We start from the raw sequence: 23,317 nt of genomic DNA, 5'->3' as shown, positions 1-23,317 counted from the left end.
TAGGTACTCTGCTGGCTCATCTTCAGCCAGCTGTCAAACAACACCCCGAGGTCCTTTTCTGCTGGCCAGCTCTCCAGCCATTCTGGCCCAAGCCTGGAGCATGGGGTTGCTATGACCCAGCACTTGGCTTCATTACATTGGTCATGGCTGGACTTGATGATCTCTTCCAACCAGGTGATTCCATGATTCTATAAAACCTCAAGTTTCCTGTGGCCATTTGAACAGGGCTCTGACTCTCTTAGAAAGTAAGAAGGCATTTCTAGCTGAGGAAAAGCTGAAAAATATGGCCTGAGAGCAGGACAATGTGTAGAAAGGCAAAATTCTCACTGTTACTTTAAGTAACAGCACTGCTTTGAGTCAGGAAGGAGCACAGTTCCTGGTCTGTGAAGGCTGGGAGTTGGCTCGGGTCCACCCTGCCTGCCTGCCTGCCCTGGCAAGGACAGCCTGGTCTGGAAGCCCTCCTGAGCCATCCAGGATCTCTGCACTTTAGTCACCACATAAGCACTGCTGGCTGTGCCCAGCCTCCTCAGCTCTCTGCAGAGCAGGCCCCCAGGAAGCCAGGCAGAAGGTAGCTGAGAGTGAGCAGCCCCAGTCCAAACAGAAACTGGCGCTGTGCTTGGCAAGATGCCCCGCACGGCCTGCGAGCCGAGCGGCAGGGGAAGCCCCCTGCCACAACACCCCCTCCAGTTCCACCTACCTCTGGGTGCAGAGCCTTCCCCTGTGCCCGCCTGCGGCTCCCAGCACCCCGGAGGGAGGAGCAGAGCAGGAGGAGATGATAAAAATAACAACAGCTGGGAGAGAAGCCAGGGAGAGAGGCCAGAGAGAGGCCCTCCCTGCCCACGGGGTGGGAGTGAGATGCTGCGCCGTGCTGTTAGGGAGCACACAGATAGACAGCCCTCCTCCTCCTCCGGCACTTTCATCCTCCCAGTTACTGGCGCCCTGCTTCCCTGCACTCTCTCTGCCCTGCTGCCAGGCTCGGGGCAGCCTGTCCCATCCCAGCAGACACACCATTGAATCCTGACACCCAAACTGTGTGCAGCAGCCTCTCCCCTCCCTGGCAGCTTCACTTCCCAAGCAGGAAACAACAGGGTGAAACCCCACGTGCTTATCAAGCACTTTGATTTCCCCCCACGGGATGCTCCCTGAAAGCACATGCTCAGCAAGGCTTAGAGGAAGAGAAGCTCAGGTCCCAGCTGCCCTTTTCTATCCTCTCAATACATAGTAGACAGATAAGCTTCAAGGAGGAAAGGTTAGAGGACATGGAAGGGTGGTGCTCCACACAGCACCTCACCCTGGGGCTCCCAGCTGGCTCTGGGAGCAGGGAAGGTTAGATCTCTGGGTTCATACAACCCCACAAACCCTTTCTGCATGAAGTGATGAGCTGCTCCTAACCTATCAGCAAGGAAATGCCCAGTTTGCAGAAGTGCTGGCACCACCAGGCCTGCTGACTCTGATGGGGACTGTGGGTGCTGCCTGCCTCCCAGGACCCCACTCTGTAAAGCAGAATACACAGGAGAGCCAGCTCGAATTAACCCCTTCAGGGATTTGTTTCAATTATGTTGAAGAGCCATTTTCTAATGTTTCCCATTTCTGTTTGTGAAGTTCACCTCCCTGGAGAGCTTGCACAAGCCAAAAGCCCAGCAAGAACTTCTTCACTGTGAGGGTCACAGAGCATTGGAACAGGCTCCCCAGGGAGATTGTGGAGTCTCCTTCTCTGGAGACTTTCAAGCCCCATCTGGATGCATTCCTGTGTGACCTGTGCTGGATTCTATGGTCCTGCTCTGGGAGGGGGCTTGGACTCCATGAGGTCCCTTCCAACCCCTAACATACTGTGGGCCTGTGAAGAGTGACAGCACCTAGCACATGGGCATCAAATCTGACCCCAGGCCCCTGCCAGCTTCTCACCAGCTGGGGAAAACCAATGGAGCTGCTGTTGTTACCCCTCTGCTTGCAGGAGAACAACTATGCAAGATAAGTGCAGCCTTGCGTGGCAGGCTGCTACCTGAGATGGAGCAATGGAGCCTTAAACCCATCTCTTGACTTTGCTTGCCACAGAACCTCTCAGGAACTCAGTGCTCAGTGCTGCTTTATTCTCTCCCTGCCTGTTTGTTCAGTTGGTCAGAGGAGCACACTGGAGTTCATAGCCTCAGAAAGAGAGGGGAAATCGATCAGGTACCACTGCAGGAAGGACTCTTCCAGAATACCCAACAGAATTCAGCATCTGTCTGGACACCACCACCTCATCTCTCCTGCAGGAGACGTGAGGACCAGCCCAGGTGACCCTACCTGCTTGCAGAACTCAGCACCATGCTGCTCCTTTTGCTAAGCAGAGTCTCAGGGGGCCCTTCTATCAGCACAGCTTTCAGCAGTGGTGCCAGGCTCCCTTCTCCTTGCTTTAGGGAGCTTTCCTCCTTCACCCACTGCACTCTTACACAGCAGCTGCTGGATTTGCTTGGAGAAGGAAACTCCACATTCATCTCACTCCCCTCCTGAGCAAATGGACAGCCCTGGGTGATGCTACAGATAGTGCAGTTACTGTGTGCCTCAAATTATCACGGGACACCTCTGCAAGTGAGCTCCAGGGAAGGGAGGGTGTAAGAAATCAGCTTCCTCCACTGCTGAGTTATCACTAACCCAACCACTCTTCCTTCACTCTCATTAGCAGTGTCATGGGGAAACCTGATGAGTACCACCCGAGGATGCACCAGCCTTGTGGTGCTACCAGCCACAAGCCACGCAGGGAGCTGAACCAACCCTGCTTTCCTCCATCCCTGATGGACCAGGGACGTACTCCTGGTACCCGCAAGTGGCAGCTCTTAAGCCGTCTGAACCGGAGCAGAGCTGACCATCCTGTATCCATACACACTCAGCTACACCAGCGCACTCCATCCACCAACACCTGGGCACCCTGTATGGCCCCACCACCACCGGGGCACCCGAGACAGCCTCACCACACACATCTCAAGGCACAGCACCTCCTGCACCCTCACCGACACGAGTGGCCAAGCGGACGAGCGGGGCCCAGCTGCCACCGGAGCCACCAGCCGTGCTGCGGCGAGGACACCCCGGGCGGGTTTCGTTTCGTCCAACCCCCTCGGCCGGCACTCCCGGCGGCTCCCCGGGGCCCGCCTGCCCCGGCGCGGAGCGGAGCTGCCGGCGCTGCCGCGCAGAGGCGGAAGTGGCAGCGGCGGCGGCGGCGAGGCCGGGCGGCGGCGGCGGCGGCAGGAGGTAAAGCCGCCCGGAGCCGCCGGACGGGGCTCAGGCAGCCGCGGGCTGGTGGCTGGGCTGGCGGGGGGTCGGGGGTGGCCGTGGGGCTGCGTGTGGCGGGTGCCGTGGGCCGTGCCAGGCGCGTCCCGCGGGGGCTGGGCTGGGCAGGGCAGGGCTGGCAGGGCTCTCAGGGCTCTCCGCCGACCCCCGGGCGCTGCCCCGCTGGGAGGACGACGGGGCCGGGGCGTTCACGGGGCGGGTCAGCAGCCCCCGGCACCGCAGCCCGGAGGGACATCCCGGCAGCGGGTCAAAGGTGCTGTCACCGCAGGGGGCACAGCGTGGCGGTGCCCGGAGCTGGCACTGCCTGGACTCATCTCCCTCCCAGCTCCTTTCCCCTGAAATAAAGGCAGCCCCTTCCCTTCCCCCCGGCCCTTCCCCAGTTGGGTCATTTACAGGAATTAAGCATCGGGAGCAGCCCGAGCCGTGCCAAAGGTCGGGAGAAAGGCAGTGGTGGCTCACCCCGTACTTCCTTACACCGTATTTACTCATTACCTGCTTATACAGTGCCTGGGGTTGGTTTCCTAGAGCATCCCACAACGGCTGGGCTGCTGCTGAGACCCACTGCTCAGTGGGGACTGGGATGGGGCAGTTCAGGCTGGAAAGCTGGGATAAGACCAGAGGGGGCACAAGAGCAAAAGGCTCCTCCTTACCCGGATTTTGGAAGCCTGGTGTGATTTCCAGCTTCCCCAGGGGTGCTGAGTGGAAGCAGGCAGGTGGTGAGGAGCAAGAGCCTGGTCTGTGTGGGGAAGGGGTGCAGGGACAGCACGGTCCCTGCAGGTGAAGCAGAGATCTGGTACTTCACATGCCTCTGTACTGGTGGGCAGCTCTGCAAACGACAAATTGTCCCAGGGGGTAAATCTTTTAATTAACTCGTGTCTAACATCTTCTAAGTTGTTACTCAGATTCCATCACCCTCCTTCTGCAAGATGCTAGGAGGTCTGTGCCCAGACCCCACTCTTCCTGGTGTTTGCAGGCTCAGGCTGCAGCAGCAATGCATTCTCCTTTCTGAGGAGCTTGTCTGAAAGGCCTGTGTGATGCAGGAGCCCTTGGACTGGGAGCACTCCTTGAACTCTGAATTCAGTCTCAATTTTATGATTTCCTGGTTATTTCCTGTATTTTCTGAGCAAGTGAAAGGCTTCTGTGCTGGGCACAGTTCAAGGTTATACAGTGCCCCTGTCTGATGTGCTACAAGGGATGGAAATGGTTCCCAGCCACCACCTGGAGGACAGCCTGGCCAAGGGAGGTCATCACTCTTGATCTGGCAGCCCCTGGTGACAAAAGATCTTCACATGCACAACATAAGGGACATGTGAAGAGAAGGCCAGCACTCATCCTGTCAAGCCAGTGCTTGGCAGCTGTAGGATTGATGTTGAGGTTGAGCAAGAGTGCAGAAAGCAGGAAGGAAAGGATGCCTGTGGGGAAGCAGCTGATGGTGTGACAGAGGAGCAAGCAAATAGTTAGAAAAGGGGCAGGACTTGATACTGGGGCTGAGCCAAAAGCCCTACATTACAAATTACTTGTGACAAGGATGTGATGGAAGGGCTGGCTCCAAGCACCACTCTCTGTGGGAACAGCTTCAAGAGGCTTGTGCTGTCCAGCCCACAGACATGCCCTGACAGTTTGTGTGTGTGCACCAGCAAGGAGAGATGGCCATGGCTGTCTCCTGGGCTGCCAGATACACACTCTCCAGCTCTCACAGTGCAGTCTGGCATTGCCCAGTCTAGCAGAGCTTTTCCATTCTGAGTACCTGTGGCCTGGAAGGTGTTTTGGTTGGTTGTTGCCCTGGGAACCAAGTTGGGTGCAGCTGTGGTAGTGGACGTGTTGCTGTAGCTGGGCAGTGATGAATGGGTGTGAGGAGAAGAGAGACTTGGATGTGCTGCCCTCCAGGTGCATTGCTGCAAGAGATGAATGGTGGGGGAAGGACAATAAATGAGCTGGTAAAGCAGAGGGATAACACTGAGTGTCCTGCTGTGGTGAGCCATAGGGTCTGTAGCATATCCTCTAGTGAGGACAACCAGGGGACCAGGACCTCAGGGTAAAACTCTGCCTACAATTGGGCTTCAGTCCACATGAACATGCCAGAACCTGGACTGCTGGGATGCTCCATGGAGAACCCCAGCTGTGTGTCTTTCGCCTTTGCTAGCTTGGCTGGGCAGAGACACAAGACTGAAACTCTGCTTCAGTGTCCCTTTGAACTATGAAATGAACAGACTCCAAGGGAAAATGAAAGCAGAGCTTTGTGAGCTGCCAAGTCCTTGGGACTCCAGGACCCGCTGTGCTGTGCTTTACAGAGCACTCAACTCCCCACTTACTGCAAGGACATCACCACCTCCTCTAGCAAAGAGGGGTAAATCCCCCAAGTCCTGCCACGCTCGGGCAGAGTGCAGCTGTAAGCACTCACCTGGCATCAGACCATTTCCCCTGCGGTCTCTCAGCTCACCTGTGTGATTCTGCAGGGTGCTGAAGATGGCAGGCAGCTCCTCCCCCTGGATCGGCAGTGCTTACCTCTTCCTCCAGTCCACCTGCAAGAGCATCGCCCTGCCGGCTCTCTACGAAAGCTCCCAGAAGAAGCCTGGCGTGTTCAAGGCCCTGAAGCTGGCATTAGCAGGTACCCATCCTCTCTGGTAGCCTGGCACACTGCCACCTCTCTTCACACAGCACTGTGCCCTTCTTTAATCTCACACTCAAGGGGTTAGGAGAGCTGGTGCTCACTGTTTAAGACAGACAATGAAGTGAAGTAAATTGAGCAAAGCTCCACCAAGATGGTTGGGGGCTGAAGCACTTGTCCTGTGAGGAGAGCCTGAGGGGCTGGACCTGTTCAGCCTGGAGGAGAGAAGGGGAGCTGCCAACAGCCTACAGGGAGGTGGAGATGGAGCCACACTCTTCACAGTGGTGCATGGGGAATGAGAGGCAGCAGGCACAAATTGAAACAAGAGAGGTAGACACCAGATACAAGGACAAACATTTTCCCTACCAGGAGAGTCAAGCAGCTGCTCAGACCAACTGTGAGTGAGTGGCCATTGGAATGGGCTGCCCAGGGAGGTGGTGGAGTCCCCACCACTGCAGGTGTTTAAGAAGAGACTGGCTGGGGTGCTTGGTGCCATGGTTTAGTTGATTAGATAGTGCTGGGTGATTGGACTCAATGATCTCAAAGGTCCTTTCCAACCTGGTTAATTCTGTTCTATTCTCCATAGAATCATAGACTTGTTAGGGTTGGAAGGGACCTTGTGACCTCAAGGATCATCCAGTTCCAACCCCTCTGCCATGGGCAGGGACACCTCACACTAGATCAGGTTGCTCAGAGCCACATCCAGCCTGGCCTTAAAAGCCTCCAGGGATGGGGCTTTCAAAAGCAGACAGGATAAAACCCTGAGCAACTTGGCCTGCCCTCAGAGGTGACCCTGCTTTGCATGGGAGGCTGGGTTAAAGGCTTCCTGGGCTTCTTTCCAACTTCAACTGTTCTGTGAGTTATCCTACTTTATGAATGTTTGTTTAAACCTACTTGTGCAAGAGGGGAAAAGATTGCAGTTGCCATCAAAGAAGATGTAGCTTCTGTCTTCATAGCACCACAGCAACATGATTTCTGCTTTGAGAAGCCAGGTTGTATTGTTAGTAATAACCAGTACAGGCTCTTGTCTGATACAAGCAGGCATGATTACATTACCTTCAAGTGGATATAACCCCTCTTTACATCAAAAGAGGACTTGAGATGCAAATGACATAAACCTGTTGCTCTATGCACCCCTACCCAGTCTGCAGAATAGTCATGAAGGGGACCTGCAAGAAGGATGGAGAGAGACTGTTTATAAAGGTCTTTTGTAGTGATAGGACACAGGGCAATGGCTTCTAACTAGAGAAGAGGAGATTTAGATTGGATTTTAGGAACAAGTTCTGCACCATGAAGGTCCTGGAACACTGGAATGGGTTGCCCAGGGAGGTGGTTGAGGCCCCATCCCTGGAGATACTCAATCTCTGGGCAACCTGATCTAGTTGAGGATGGCTCTGCCTACTGTAGGGGGTTGGACCAGATGACTTTTGGAGGTGCCTTCCAACCCAGAGCATTCTGTGATTGTATGAGTTCATTAGTTACCTGCACTAACTCATGATGGTGTTTAGCCACCCTACAGCTGAGCCAACACTGAGTACTGCTGTCCAAGCCAGGGGCTGGCAGCTTGGCCAGGAGTTTGTTCATGTCACTCATGCTCCTCCCACACCAGTGCTGGAGGGTACATCCCTGGCTTATCCTTGCTTAGATTTTTACAGTGAATTAATATCCTATACTTAGATTTTTACAGTGAATTAATTATCCATACAAAAGACCTTAGCAAGCCAAGGCCCTGTCTCAAGCAGCCTGAATTTCCTGTGGCTGGACCTGTCCTTTGCCATTTGTGAGATAAGTTGAAGGTTCAGAGCCAGCCAAAAGTAGCCTTTAGGTATGAAGGGGAGAGGAAACACTGAGTCTCTTGCCAGAACCTTCATCACTGCATAAAACATCAGTCACAAGGGCTAGAGGTCTGACTGAGCACTGAGCTGAACTGTGGTAAAACTTCCCTGGGCCACCAGTTTAGCAGAACCATTTCTGTCCAGGAAATGGAACCTCAGCCTTTTAACCTCCCCTAATAAACAGGGCTGGGATAGTTGCCTCATGGCTTCTGTTGGACACCACACTTCATGGGAATTGATGGTGGCAGGGCAGGAAAAGCTGAATCCTTTCCTCTTGGTTTCACACACAGGTGTTTCATCCCAGAGGACTCTTTCAGAGCAAGAAGAGAATGCAAAAGCTACTCCATTGCAGGCTTGGTGGTGAATGGGAGTGGGTCTGGGTTGTCTGTCTCATGCCTGGATAGTGACTCTGCTCACTTCTCCCTGCCAGACTCCACAGGCAGCATGAATGGTGTGGACATGCTCAAAGTGCACTGCAGCCACCCACACCTGATAGTGCAGCTCAAGTTCTGCAAGCGGGAGAGCTGCCGCCGCTTCCTGCAGAGCTACCGCGAAGGAACCCTCCAGAAGTCCCTCCAGAGTCACCTCCAGCTCTCCTTGGCCACGAGCACAGTGCCTCTTGAGACAGAGCTGAAGGCTGGCAGTGAGCACCTTGACAGCGTGCTGAAGGATGAGGATCACTGCCTGGAGTGCATCTACCGGGAAAAGGTGAGTGGAGAGGGAGCGAGGCCAGGCCGCAGTGAGGAGCGGTAGCAGCGGGCTTGGGAAGCTCATTGCACACTCTGGCACTAGCACGCTGCTCTGGTGAGACCTTATAGATGATGGAGATTGGAGTCAATACAGCTGACCAATATGATCGAGTATTGCTCCTTTGTTGTTCCAGTAGTGCAGGCCTATGGTGCCAGTATAGCACAGTAAAGTAAAGCAAAGAAGAAAGGAAAGGAAAGTGTGTATCAGGGGAGCTTCTACAACTTACATAAACTCAGAGAGCCTGGTTGGCATGGCTTCATTGATTCCCTAGGAGTGACCACACATCACACTGTTACAGATTATTGCTCCAACTACTAATGACACACGAGGTTTGTTGATGCAGGTGCATGTCCTGTTGTCCCAAGATAACATTCTGTGTTTATAGCTACCAGTGTCCTGCTTTAGTTACATGCTGCAGGCACAGCACTGTTTTGCTACACTGCTAGCTGGCTCTGCGCTTATGCTGAGCATGGCCTACCACCATGTCAGGCACTAGGCCTGCACTGCCAGATTGCTCACACTGCTCGTTGCTGGCATTGCCACAAGACCTCACCTGGAGTACTGCATCCAGCTCTGGAGCCCTCAACACAGGAAGGACATGGACCTGATGGAGCAAGTCCAGAGAAGGGCCACAAAAATGATCAGGGGGTTGGAGCAGCTCTGCTATGAGGAGAGGTTGAGGGGGCTGGGGGTGTTCAGCCTGGAGAAGAGGAGGCTCCAGGGAGACCTCATTGCTCTCTACAACTACCTGAAAGGTGGTTGTAGCCAGGAAGGGGTTGATCTCTTCTCTCTAGCAACCAGCACCAGAACAAGAGGACACAGTCTCAAGCTGTGCCAGGGAAGGTTTAGGCTGGAGGTGAGGAGAAAGTTCTTCCCAGAGAGAGTTGTTGGCCATTGGGATGTGCTGCCCAGGGAGGTGGTGGAGTCACCATCCTTGGAGGTGTTCAAGAGGGGATTGGATGTGGCACTTGGTGCCATGGTCTGGTCATGAGGTCTGTGGTGACAGGTTGGACTCGATGATCTTTGAGGTCTCTTCCAGCCTTGGTGATACTGTGATACTGTGTTCAACCTGGAGAAGAGGAGGCTCTGGGCAGACCTAATAGCAGCCTTCCAATGCCTGAAGGGGGTTACAAGAAGGCTGCAAATAGTTTGAAAAGGCCTGCAGTGAGAGGACCAGGGGCAATGGCCTCAAACTGGAGTAGAGCAGATTTAGATTGGATGTTAGGAACAGATTCTTTACTCTGAGGGTGATGGAACACTGGAAAAGGGAGGTCGTTAGGGCCCCATCCCTAGAGGTATTTAAAGTGAGGCTCAACAGAGCTCTGGGCAGCCTGATCTAGTTGAGGATGCCCTTGCTGACTGCAGAAGGGGTTGGACTAGATGACCTTTGGAAGTCCCTTCCAACCCAGACCATTCTATGATCCTGTTAGCAAGAGCAGTGAGATCTTGTCATTGCACTACAGATCCAAGGCACTTGACATGATTAAACTTGGTGCCTTTTTCCTCTTTTCTTCCCCAGTTGGAATCAGGAATACCTAGTAGCTCTGGTTCCCTCTAGATGATCCTGAGAAATAGTTAGTCACCATCTACTAAAGAAGTTTACACAGCAGAGTATGTTTTGCCAGGTTGCTTTTCTTCAAGCACAGAGAATGAAATGCAAACCTTTCAGCCCTGGGCCAGAGCTGTGATCTTCCATACCCTGTCAGCTTCTGCTTGCTGCTCCCTGCCTCTGCTGAGTGGACAGAAGAGATTGGCTTATTCTCACATCACCACAACTGACTCTGCCTAATGGTGCAGTGGTCAGAGAGATGACCCCAAGGCACAGCCATCAGTGGCTGAGGGCAGTGCTGGGAACCTGCTGTCTGTGAGCTAAACACTGCACCGAGAGCACTAGCCAGGTTTGACTCTTCCCCTGGCCTTGGCATTCTTCACTCTTCCTCTCATGACCAGCTTTTTGGAGGTCAGACTAGTTTTCTCCTGGTTAGTAAGAAAAACTGGCTTGGAGGGGATGCAGAAATGACAAAAGTACAGGGGCAGAGGAAAAGGAAGGGGGTAGCAGGAGCTGCCTGCTGTGGTGGTCAGGAGCTGTTTGATCAGGTCATCCCATTCTCTGGCTCTGAGCCTCATGCAGAGTAAGTCAGAGAAGCCACACTGTCTCTGGTGCACCCTAACCCTTGCAGAGGGCTGCTGAAAATAGCCATAGACCAGCTCTGTGCAACTTGTAAGCACTCAGTGCTGCACGTGAGAAACCCAGGCAGGGGAGACTGCCTGTTTCATGCCACATTCAGACTCACACATTTACAACCAGAACTCCATCAGACCACCTCATCTGGGCAATGTACAACTCCTGCTGTAGCTCCCTCAATGCTCCTCCCTTGACACCATCCTCTTCAGCTGCAGCTGGTGACCCTGGCACGACTGACCGATGCCATTTGCTTTACAGCCTGACCGCCTGCGGGATGAGGAGATCACAGAGCTGGAGGAATCCCTCAAGAGCCTGACTGTTCACCAGAGCATCAACAACAACATGACTGTAAAGGACTGCACCCCTCTGAGCCCTCCATCTCTACCTCCTTCTTCTCCAGGCAGCTCCCTTTCCCCACAAGTCACCTTCATCTTTCAGGGACAAGAGTTTGGTGAGTAGCTAAGAGCTGACCAAGAGAGAGCCCTGGGTCTTTCTCACCTCAAAGTCCAAAAAAGAGTGGGATAATTGAACTAAATATTGGGGTCTGCCTCAGATGAAGGGTTTTCCAGCATCCCATAAGGAAGGAATTACAACAGTCCTAAGGTATTGCCACACTTCTTCCCGTCAGGCCTCAGCCTGTTTTCTGAGGTGGCAGAGAATCAGATGCTTCAGAGTTTGTGTTCCCTCCAGATTCCTCATGCTTTAAAACCCCTTTATACTGAAAGGAAGAACACTGAGTAGTTTTCCTCCACATCCTTTGGTTGAGGTGGGGCTTACTCCAGAGGCTTGTCCCTTTGCTTGTGGTGGAGGAGCTGTTGGAGCATGCAGTGATGCATCTGTGACCCCAAGCCCATGGTAGAGCAAGTCCCTTTAGCTTTGCTGCTCTTGCATTTCTGCTCCACAGCCACAGTGCTGCCCTGGTGTTAGAACACCAGAGGAGAAGCAGAGCAGCTTCACAGCACTGTAGTGACCTGCTGTGGATACTGAACAGACTCCCTGCTCTACAGAATGTGGGTCTGGCCCAAGCTGCAGCACATCAGGCATGAAGTGTTGTGTCCAGTTCTGGGCCCCTCAGGTCAGGAAGGACCTCAGGGAACTGCTTGGAAGAGTCCAGCACAGAGCCACAAAAACAATTAGGGGAGTGGAACATCTCCCTGCTGAGGAGAGAATGAGGGAGCTGAGGGCTCTTTAGCTTGGAGCAGAGGAGCCTGAGGACCTCATTCATGTCTATAAATATGTAAATGGTGAGTGCCAAGAGGCTGGAGCCAGGCTCTGCTGGGTGATGCCCAAGGACAGCACAAGGGGCAATGGTGGAAGTTCCATGGAAACATGAGGAAACATTTTTCCACTGTGAGGGTGACAGAACACTGGACCAGGCTGCCCAGGGGGGTTGTGGAGTCTCCCTCTCTGGAGACACTCAAGACCTGCCTGGATGTGTTGCTGTGTGACCTGCTCTAGGTGCTCCTGCTCTGGCAGGGGGCTTGGACTGGAGGAGTATCATAGTATCATTCAGGGTTGGAAGGGACCACAAGGATCATCTAGTTCCAACCCCCCTGCCATGGGCAGGGACACCCCACACTAGATCAGGCTGCCCAGAGCCTCATCCAGCCTGCTCTTAAACACCCCCAGGGACGGGGCCTCAACCACCTCCCTGGACAACGCATTCCAGGGCTTCACCACTCTCATGGGGAAGAACCTCCTCCTCACATCTAGCCTGAATCTCCCCACCTCCAGCTTCATTCCATTCCCCTTAGTCCTATCACCTCCTGAGATTCTGAGAAGTCCTTCCCCAGCCTTCCTGTAGGCCCCCTTCAGATACTGGAAGGCCACAATGAGGTCACCTCGGAGCCTTCTCTTCTCCAGACTGAACAGCCCTTCCAACCCCTAACGTTCTGTGATGAAAGCTCTGTTTCACCTGCCCTCTATCCCTTTCAGTCAACAGAACCCTCCTGCCAGATGACCACCAGAAGTTTGCCAAGCTGGTGTCCAAGAAGTGGAAGCAAGTGGGTCGCTCTCTGCAGAAGAGCTGCCGCGCCCTGCGGGATCCTGTCATCGACAGCCTGGCCCTGGAGTACGAGCGAGAGGGACTCTATGAGCAAGCCTATCAGATGCTCCTCAGGTTCATCCAGTCAGAGGGCAAGAAGGCCACAATAGCACGGCTGATCTCAGCCTTGGAAGAAAATGGGCTCATCAGCTTGGCTGAGGAGCTCCTGGGCCTCCATTCCAATGAGGACTGCTCCTAGAGCCCCGAGGGCAGTGGCATTGCTGAGGACTTTCTTGCTTTAGCTAGTGTATGGGACTGCTGCCAGTGCCTGGGAATGGAAAGGCCTCAAAATCAACACAGGTTCCTATGTAGGTGGGAATGCCCAGGGGAGAGGTTCTGTGCTCACAGAAGCCAGCATGGACCTCCCACATTCCTTGTTTCATTCTGTTTCCAGAAGTCTGCCTTCTCCTCTTGAGAGAGGCTTTCAGCCTGGCTTTCTTTGGGACTAAAATGTCACAGGGAAGCAAGCAGACAGTTGGAGAGCCCCAGGGGAGGGGAGGGGAAAGAAGAAGACCAAGGATGGCATCTCAGAGAATGTCTGAGAAGCAGACAAAACCTTTCTTTCTCAGGCTGTGGCCCAGGGCCATCTACTGCAATGTATTTTTTATATTGAAGACATTTATGCCCTGAGGCATGACACCATGGAATACCACAGAGGGAAATCAAGAAAAAGTCAATTTTCTGTTCTTTTTCTTTGTTCTTCAAGTGAGGAACATCTGTGGCAAGTGCACCTGTCCTGCCCTGCTCTAGTATAGCTCCTGCCCACCTCTCACCACCTGAAGGTTCCCCTTTTCCCTGGGACAGTCCTAATCTTCCACAAGGCACAACATAGCTGCTGGAGAACAAATTTCAGGCACTGAACAAGCAATACAGACAGATACACATTCAGAGGACCATTCCCAACTGTTTCTGGGTCATGGTGGACAGTAAGGCATTGGCCACATCTCCCACCAGCCTGAGGATGCTCTGTAAAAAGAAAACAACAGTGCTGGAAGGAAAAAGTCTCCTAGTCAGCAAGCTAACTGTGGAGCACAGACTGGAACTGCTGCTCTGAAGTGTGTGGCAGCATCAGACCCCATCCTCACCCCAGCCCACAGGCTGAGCAGTCAGCTCTGGCCAGCTAGCCTCCAGTGCCTTCACTCTCATCTCAACCACCTGCTCTTGGCCTGCTGAGCTCCCCTGGAGAGGATCACTCACACCATTGTGTCCCACAAGATGTTGGGATCTGCACGGAGCCTCTCCCTGGAGGTGCTGTCACTGTGTGACAACTGGCCATCAGCTACCATGCCTGGATTTCTCTCTGCCCTGATTTTGAGGCTGGAAAGGTCTTTCCAGACAAAGCCCTCAAGCCCCAGGGCTGGCTTGTGCTTTCAGAGGAAGGGTACTGTCTCCTGGTGTGGTTGCTGCAGGCTGCCACCGAGCAGAGTTCACACCTTTGCCCAGAACAAAGCACAGAGCAAGGAATGTCTTGCACAGGAAGCACAACTTGATGACTTTTGACATACTCCCAATGCTTTCCTCATAGGATTTTACTTAGCCTTTTCCATTCATTCTGCCCCTCTTTGACCTTCCCATCCTTGGGAATAGCTAGTGGGCTTTGGGAATTACTTCAGCTGGAGGTGGTGGCTCTGCCAGCACACAAAGCCTGCATGTGCACACAGATACTGGGCTGCTGGCCATGGCAGGAGCAGCCCTCAGACAGGCAAGCCCTGGAGTCAAAGTTGTAAGGAGGAACACAGTGTGGGATTCAAGTGTGAGCTCAGATCTGAGCTCCTGAGGTTGCTGCTGGTCCCTTAGCTTCTACTCATCTGCATGCTGTGAGCATCAGCTAACTGAAGACCTGGCTGGGCAGGATTTACATGTCCAGTTTTGACCCAGGAGAGGTCCACATGCTGCCTCAGGTGGGCTGAGCATCACCTGCCTCGGGGTAAGCCTGGAGAACCTGGCTTTTTTTTCCCTGCAGAATTTGAATCCCCAAAGAGGGGAAGGGAAATGGGTTAAAGATGGGGAGAATGCTTTCAGGCTGTGAGTGAATGTTTCTGTCATGCTTCAAAGGAAGCAGGACTTCCTGCAGGCACCAGCTCTACAAAGACTGTGGCCTGGGGACATTTCATTAAGCCATTCCACATCAGTGCCCAGGCAGTCTCATCTTGCCCCTCCCTGCCCCACATCCTTTCCTTTCCTCTAGAGATTTACCAGTGCTCTTCCCAAAAGGAAGCAAGTGACCTCTCTGACAGTTGTGCCTTTGGGACCAGCACAGTGATGCTGATATTAGTTAGTTTAGGCTGCTGTGTAACCATACCTCAAAACATTTAGCTTTCCTGCCAGCCCCCAGTTGGCAAATGGTATGAAAAACAAAACCCCAAACAAAACCCAATAATCAGAAACTTGAGAATTACCTTAACAGCAAGACAGCTTGCCCTTGATTTTGCAAAACAATTACTGGTTTGGGGGGTTCTCAGGAAACCAAGCCACATGCACAGCCTGCTGGCTCCTTGTGATGAGGAATTCTGAGCTCCCAGAGTGGCTGCTCATCTGCACAGCCTTTGTGTGCACTTAGAAGGCAGCCACGCAGTGGTGAGAGCTGCTGGCTTCTAGAGCATCAGTTAATGCTCAAAAGGAGAAAGGTTTCTTGTTCTGCATCTGCTTCAAGTCCCAAAAGACTCCTTTGCTGCTGTGACTGAATGGTTGGTTGTTGTTTTGTTTTCTCTTGATGCAAACCTTGTGCATTTCACTTCTCTGCCAGCAACTGGCATAGGTGTTTCCTCTTACTCACAGATTCTCTTTTGGAAGGGCCATTAAGTGCTGGAGCTCCTGGCAGCCTTTCTGGAATATCACCATCTTTAAGAGCATTCCCAGGTGCTTCTTTGCAGAGACTCAAAAGAGCTTTCCAGTGATATTCCATGGTGGAATTCTCTTGAGCACATGGCATGGGACTGTAGCAGTGGCAGTTTCATACTTTATTTTCCTAACTGGTCAGCAGTGGATGCAATGCAAACTGTATTCTGGTCTCAGGTGGGCTCCTTCCTGCTGAAAGAGGAGGATCTTTTAGTGTGGTCTGACACTAACATAGACAGAGACAATTTTCACAGACACCTTAGAGGTAGATCAGTTGGATCCTGAGAGACTGTTTACAAAAGGCCTGTGGTGATAGGACCAGGGGCAATGGCTTCAAACTAGAGAAGAGCAGATTTAGATTGAATGTTAGGAACAAGTTCTGCACCATGAGGGTGGCAGAGCACTGGAAGGGGCTGCCCAGGGAGGTGGTTGGGGCCCCACCCCTGGAGATACTCAGTGTGATGCTCAGCAGGGCTCTGGGCAGCCTGATCTAGTTGAAGCCCCTGCTTACTGCAGAGGGGGTTGGACTGGATGGTTTTTGGAGGTCCCTTCCAACCCAGACCATTCTATGGTTGGCATCATTTGCATTCATTTGCACTTGGCTGGGGTTTCACTCTGAATTTACTTCTGATTTACCCAGAAGTTCTCACAGTGGGTTTACACCAGTGTGCAAAGGCAAAGGAACTCAAGTCATAGAATCATCAAATCCTGCAGGGAAGGAAGAAGAAAAACAGAGATTTGCTGAAGGAGGCAGAGTTGTTTCTTTACCTCAGACAGAGCTGGATGTTGGGGTGCTAAGTGCCAGACCAAGGGGTATGATAAGCAGCCCTGGTGATTGCCTAGCTGTCCCTCTGTTGGGCAAAGAGCACACTTGGGCTTTTTCCTTTGGCTGTGCAAAGTTAGTTGCAGACAGGCTGTACCTCCTTGGGATGCCAGACATGCAGGTGACACTTCCTTACTGCTTTTCATACCAATGAGCTCATGTCTGGTGTGAGAGATAAACCATAGGCAGTTCTATTACTGAGTTTGGCCTTATCCTGTAACAGCTCTTCTTCTCTATGTATTGAGATGCAGCTGGGAAAAAACCCAAACATATATGGGAGGGGGTAAGGGGGGTTCAGAATCAAACATGCACCAGTTGCATATAAAAACTGAAACAGACCAAATACAAAGCAAAGAGCAGAAACCAGGCCAAACTGTGCTGACAGGAAGGGATCCAAGAGGGCTTTTGTGGGTTTTTTGGGTGGTACAGATTGGGTTTGTAGTTTTAGCAACATTCCAGATTTGAAGGAGGCTCCTTTCAGTCTGCCAGAAGGAATAAGAAACAAAGCAAAACAACACAACCCATCCAAAGGAGAATTTGCATGATTTGCTTTGGCATAGCTGAGCTGCAGCATTCAAAGGGATAACAACAAAGAGGAGGGTGGAAGTCCCAGCTGCTCACTCAGATACACTTTAACGTGAGGCACCTGACAGAAGTAAACCTGAGAGTGCACCCTCATACAAAACTGTTACAAAGGAAGCCATCAAACTGTTCTGGAGGGCAGAGTCAGTGAGAGGCTGACCTCAACCCTCTTAGATGCTCATTAACAATACACCATACAGGAATTCACCTGCTGAAGATGATGATGCACTGTCACAGCAGACAGAGAAGGTCCCTTCCTCCAGCACCCTCAGTGCTCACTTGCCACAGCTGCCTACAGTGGATCAGTTTACCAGGTGGAAACAGGATTTGACCCCCCCAAATAAGGAAAGGGTTCAGCACTAGTGATCAGAAGTGCCTAAAAGCCACCAGCTGGACCTTAAAGAACTCCTGAAGTTTTCTTCCCCACTTCCATAACAAGTCAAATGAAAAAATGAATGGTGACAGCTCCCAACAGCACTTCCCAGCTCTCCATTTTCATCTCCAGCCCCACTGTTGAGGAGAAGGGGGTCCCTGCTCTTTCTCATGCAAAATAGGATGCTGATGTCACAGCACTGCAGTTTATAGAGCTTCATGAGAACAATGAGAGCCTCCAAGTCACAGTATAACTAAGGTTGGAAGAGACCTCGAGGATCATTGAGTCCAACCTATCAACACAGACCCCATGACTAGACCATGGCACCAAGTGCCACATCCAATCTCCTCTTGAACACCTCCAGGGACGGTGACTCCACCACCTCCCTGGGCAGCACATCCCAATGACAAACGACTCGCTCGGTGAAGAACTTTCTCCTCACCTCAAGTCTAAACCTCTCCTGGTGCAGCTTGAGACTGTGTCCTCTTGTTCTGGTGCTGGTTGCCTGGAAGAAGAGACCAACCCCTTCCTGGCTACAACCACCTTTCAGGCAGTTGTAGAGGGCAATGAGGTCACCCCTGAGCCTCCTCTTCTCCAGGCTAAACAACCCCACCTCCCTCAGCCTCTCCTCACAGGGCTGTGCTCAAGGCCTCTCCCCAGCCTTGTTGCCCTTCTCTGGACACGTTCAAGTGTTTCGATGTCCTTCTTAAACTGAGGGGCCCAGAACTGGACACAGGACTCAAGGTGTGGCCTAACCAGCGCTGAGTACAGGGCACAATGACTTCCCTGCTCCTGCTGGCCACACTGTTCCTGATGCAGGCCAGGATGCCATTGGCCTTCTTGGCCAAACAGTCAAACAGTTGGCTGGAGTTACATAGCTGGGAAGTCTCAGGGCTGCTTCAAAACCTGGAGGAAGGCTGAGGCAAAACACCATAATGTGCTTAAAACACTGTCAAGGTATGGCAAACATAAGGCCAAAAAGATGTGCTGACTTGGAACTGAGGGCAACTCCTTCAACTCTGGTTTCAAAAGGTACCTCAGAGTCACATCCCTGCAGCTGTCCACAGACTGAAAGCAGGATTGAGAATGTACAGCAGTGAGGAGCCTCCATCTGCTGATTTAGTTTAACTGAATGTTCTGGCACAGTTGTGAACCTCTGGAACTGGACACCTGAAACCAAGGAGAGAGACCAAAATGGAAGCCAAGAGGGTTTCTTCAGCCTAACCCCTGCGCTGGAGTGGTGTGCATGAAAGTGGGCGAGACTTACCAGGCAAGCTGAGGCTTGACATGAGGAATGACATCCTTTTCTTCTCCAGACTGAAATGTAAAGCCACTGGAAGGATTTAGCCATCCATCTAACTGAAGCCTGCAGGAGAAGTGTGGCTAAGTCCCTTAGTCATCACTGACAAAAAAAAAAATCCCTTCTAATGCCAAATTTCCTTGATGCTCAGCATCAGATCTGGATTGTCCATCTACAGCTATGGACTACAATGCCATCTATACTCAGGTCTGGGGCATTCAACCTCCAACCAATTGTCTTTTATAAGAAAGAGCACTTTGGTCTATTTTTTTTTCTTCCAGTCTTTTTAATAAAGAAATACCTACTTGTGATGAAGAGTGCCTCAGGGACTTTCATTAAACACTTCATGCAGGAGCAGGAAGGGGAGTCACAGAAGTTCTGGCTGTCACCAGCTCTCAGAGGAGTGAGTGGCCAGGCAGAAAGGGACCAGGGGGTGCTGGTTGATAGTAGGCTGAACAGGAGCCAGCAGTGTGCCCAGGTGGCCAAGAAGGCCAATGGCATCCTGGCCTGCATCAGGAACAGTGTGGCCAGCAGGAGCAGGGAGGTCATTGTGCCCTGTACTCAGCACTGGTTAGGCCACACCTTGAGTCCTGTGTCCAGTTCTGGGCCCCTCAGTTTAGGAAAGATGTTGAGATGCTGGAAGTTGTCCAGAGAAGGGCAACAAAGCTGGGGAGGGGTCTGGAGCACAGCCCTGTGAGGAGAGGCTGAGGGAGCTGGGGTTGCTTAGCCTGCAGAAGAGGAGGCTCAGGGGAGACCTTCTTGCTGTCTACAACTACCTGAAGGGAAGTTGTAGACAGGCAGAGGTTGGTCTCTTCTCCCAGGCAACCAGCACCAGAATAAGAGGACACAGTCTCAAGCTGTGCCAGGGGAGGTTTAGGCTGGAGGTGAGGAGAAAGTTCTTCCCAGAAAGAGAGACTGGCCACTGGAATGTGCTGCCCAGGGAGATGGTGGAGTCCCCATCCCTGGAGGTGTTTAGGAAGAGACTGGATGGGATGCTTGGTGCCATGGTTTAGTTGATCAGATGGTGTTGGGTGATAGGTTGGACTCAATGATCTCAAAGGTCTTTTCCAACCTCGTTAATTCTATTCTCTTCCAGCTGGGTGTTTGGGTGCACAACAGGGTCCTGCCCAATGCCATACATTTCTACAAACACATCAAGGCAAGTTTCTTGCCCCATCTGCAAGTTTAAGTCAAAACCAAGCTCAGCCACCATATCTGCTAGGTTCCAGTTACTGCTCAGATGAGCCTTTTGTAGCAAACATGGTTAATAGAATAGAGGACTGTGTCCTCCTGCTGCTGGTTGCCTCCCTCCAGGTAACTGTAGACAGCAAGGAGGTCTCCCCTGAGCCTCCTCTTCCCCAGGCTAAGCAACCCCAGCTCCCTCAGCCTCTCCTCACAGGGCTGTGCCCCAGACCCCTCCCCAGCTTTGTTGCCCTTCTCTGGACACCTTCCAGCAACTCAACATCTTTCCTAAACTGAGTTAAGGGGAGGTTTGTCCAGAACCTGGCACCTGGTAGAGCTATCCAGTTTCTTTCAGTGCATATGGGAATTCTCTGAGGTCACAGCATCACTACAACCATAGAATCATCACAGAATGGTTTGGGTCAGAAAGGTCCTTAAAGATCATCTAAGTCTAAGCCCCCCTGCAGTCCATGCCCCCATGGACCAGACCACGTTGCTCCGAGCCTCATCCAAGCTGCCCTGGATCACATCCATGGGGCAGTGCCTCTCTCTTAGTGAGCTTTCTCCCAAGGCTGCCTGCTCCATAGGGGGTGAGCCAAAGAGCTTAGACATTGAATCTTCAGAGGCTTTGCAGAGGAAGCCACTGGCTGACCTGAGAGCTGAACCTGAGTAAACTCTTTCTAGGCTCGAGCAGAGCAGTACTTCACCCTGAGTCACACTTAAATCTCAGGCAGTGCTTGAAAAAACAAACACACCACAGGATCAGCTCTTCCTTCCTTACCACAAAGCTGTGTTCCCAACCACATGGCTTGGTGCCTGCAGGGGTACAGTGATGGGGAGCAGGGCTCTGCTCTGCAGTGGGTAGAAGCACTACTGGCACATGGCTCACTTCAAGCCCTGTGCCAACTCACCAACCCAGGGTCAACAGGGGTGACCTGGTGATGAAGGTCAATGAAATCACTGAGCCAATCTTGCAAAACAGAGGGGCATGCCAGGGACAGACCAAGGGCAGCTTTGCTGGCAGTGAGAGTAATGAGTCAGCTGTGCATTGGTACAGGTGACACAAACACCAAGGAGAAGCACCTGTGAAGAAAGCTCCTCCACCTCCCAAGCTCCCCACATGATTCTCCAAGCCATGGTAGTAACAGAGGCACCACAGCAATCAAAGCCTCTGTAGGCTCTGTAGCAAAAAGAGTAGTAGGTCTCAAACCCTGGGTGGGGGGACATGGTGGAAATAGAATCACACAATCAACAAGGTTGGAAAAGACCTCAAGGATCATCAAGTCCAACCTGTCACCCAACACCTCATGACCTGCTGTGAGTCCCCAGTGATTTTGGAGAGTGGTCCCCTCCATTCCACAGCCAGCCCCTCTAAGCAAAGGTGGACACACCAGCCTGTTCTTTGCCTTTGTGACCATCATCTGCCTCCTTATGGAGAAAGGATGAAAAAATCACCTGGGGATGCTGCTACAGAGCAGGAGGATGGAAGTACCTTGGGCTGGCACAGGGAAAGCTTGAAGCTGAAGTAACATCTCCGGACAAGGTTTCCAGTCAGCTGCACCATTCAGCCAGCAACTACTGTTTCAGGCAGCTGAAGATCACCAGGAAAGGGCTTTCCCAGCCTGGAACAGCCAAGCACAGGGCCTGAGGGTTGCTCAGCCAGGAAGCCATCCATATGACAGCTTTTCATGGTGACATTGTGTTCAACAAAGCAAAACGTTTGAGCTGGAATTAAAAATACAACCCAAACCCCCACAGGCTGTCAGGAAAAGGCTTTTCATCCTTCCCTCCATGTTTAACAAACAGTTGAGTTTGTGAAAACAAAAGTAGATCAAACCCTTGCTTTTATGACCAGTTCACTGTAAATGAAGAACTTGGGATATAAAAGGGGCCATGGTCTGGGCACCCTCCAGACCCTTGCCCTCTGATAGAAGAAGAAATGAAAACCAGTCCTCCTTTTTGTGGCAGAGACAAAGCCACAGAGATAGGAAAGACCACAGCTGCTGGCAGCTGGTGATGGCAATTTAGATATGGCTGCAAATAGAGGTGGTTTGTTTTGAAGTGATTCAAATTAAGGGGAGGAAATAAAGAAGAAGAAAGAGAAAGGGAGGGGGGAACCAAAGAAGAAAGAGAAAGGGAAAGGAAGGGGGGGAGCCAAAGAAGAAGAAAGAGAAAAGGAGGGGGCAGCCAAAGAAGAAGAAAGAGAAAGGAAGGGGGGAACCAAAGAAAGAGAAAGAGAGAGGAGGGAACCAAAGAATGAGAAAGAGAGAGGAGGGAACCAAAGAATGAGAAAGAGAGGGGGAACCAAAGAAAGAGAAAGAGAGGGGGAACCAAAGAAAGAGAAAGAGAGGGGGAACCAAAGAATGAGAAAGAGAGAGGGGGAAACCAAAGAAAGAGAAAGGAAAGGGGGAACCAAAGAAAGAGAAAGAGAGGGGGAACCAAAGAATGAGAAAGAGAGGGGGAACCAAAGAAGGAGAAAGAGAGGGGGAACCAAAGAATGAGAAAGAGAGAGGAGGGAACCAAAGAATGAGAAAGAGAGAGGAGGGAACCAAAGAATGAGAAAGAGAGGGGGAACCAAAGAATGAGAAAGAGAGGGGGAACCAAAGAAAGAGAAAGAGAGGGGGAACCAAAGAATGAGAAAGAGAGAGGGGGAAACCAAAGAAAGAGAAAGGAAAGGGGGAACCAAAGAAAGAGAAAGAGAGGGGGAACCAAAGAATGAGAAAGAGAGGGGGAACCAAAGAAGGAGAAAGAGAGGGGGAACCAAAGAAAGAGAGAGAGGGAACCAAAGAAAGAGAAAGAGAGGGGGAACCAAAGAAAGAGAGAGAGGGAACCAAAGAATGAGAAAGAGAGGGGGAACCAAAGAATGAGAAAGAGAGGGGGAACCAAAGAAAGAGAAAGAGAGGGGGAACCAAAGAAAGAGAGGGGGAACCAAAGAAGGAGAAAGAGAGAGGGAACCAAAGAAGGAGAAAGAGAGAGGGAACCAAAGAATGAGAAAGAGAGGGGGGAACCAAAGAATGAGACAGGGGGGAACCAAAGAATGAGAAAGAGAGGGGGAACAAAAGAAAGAGAGTGGGAACCAAAGAATGAGAAAGAGAGGGGGAACCAAAAAAGAGAGGGGGAACCAAAGAATGAGAAAGAGAGGGGGAACCAAAGAAGGAGAAAGAGAGAGGGAACCAAAGAAAGAGAGGGGGGAACCAAAGAAAGAGAGAGAGGGAACCAAAGAAAGAGAAAGAGAGAGGGAACCAAAGAAAGAGAAAGAGAGGGGGAACCAAAGAAAGAGAAAGAGAGGGGGAACCAAAAAAGAGAGGGGGAACCAAAGAAAAAGAGTGGGTGGTTTCTGTTCAGTGGTTTGGGAGGGACCCTCACATCTGTCTTCAGCTTCCACCACTGCTCATCTCCTGCCTCCTCCCATCATTTCCCTGGTAGGGAAAAAAACCCAAAAACACCAAAGCAAGCAGCTCCTCAGTGGTTTTTTCACTCCTGAGCTGAACTCAACCTAGTTTTGAGCTTTTCCAGAAGTAAATAATCAC

General features: G+C 51.8%; 2 protein-coding genes across 7 annotated transcripts in view; one reads left to right on the top strand and one right to left on the bottom strand.

The window, feature by feature from the left end:
- FBXL8 (F-box and leucine rich repeat protein 8) overlaps positions 1 to 23,097 on the bottom strand; it is a 29,836-nt gene extending 6,739 nt beyond the window's left edge. The window contains exons 1-2 of one of the 6 annotated variants that reach the window (XM_068150445.1): positions 21,280 to 23,097; positions 15,089 to 15,716 (exon numbers count right to left, since the gene is read on the bottom strand). The gene's annotated coding sequence lies outside the window, so the exon portion shown is untranslated. Of the gene's footprint in view, positions 1 to 697; positions 760 to 2,975; positions 3,117 to 3,917; positions 4,094 to 5,014; positions 5,502 to 15,088; positions 15,717 to 21,279 lie in introns of those variants that run through there. The other 5 variants (XM_068150441.1, XM_068150442.1, XM_068150446.1 and 2 more) reach the window with 5 other exon arrangements.
- On the top strand, positions 3,204 to 15,102 carry TRADD (TNFRSF1A associated via death domain). Its single transcript, XM_068150447.1, has 5 exons — positions 3,204 to 3,228; positions 5,724 to 5,875; positions 8,141 to 8,418; positions 10,904 to 11,096; positions 12,581 to 15,102. Exons 2-5 carry the CDS (start codon positions 5,734 to 5,736, stop codon positions 12,886 to 12,888), a joined length of 921 nt encoding a protein of 306 aa, XP_068006548.1. The 5' UTR covers positions 3,204 to 3,228; positions 5,724 to 5,733; the 3' UTR covers positions 12,889 to 15,102.
- Positions 23,098 to 23,317: the final 220 nt, after the last annotated feature.

This window comes from Melanerpes formicivorus, unplaced genomic scaffold, assembly GCF_026170545.1.
Source record: "Melanerpes formicivorus ecotype bairdi unplaced genomic scaffold, bMelFor1.0.p_v2 SCAF_20, whole genome shotgun sequence".
Lineage (NCBI taxonomy): Eukaryota > Metazoa > Chordata > Aves > Piciformes > Picidae > Melanerpes > Melanerpes formicivorus.
This window is presented reverse-complemented; position numbering and strand designations above follow the sequence as displayed.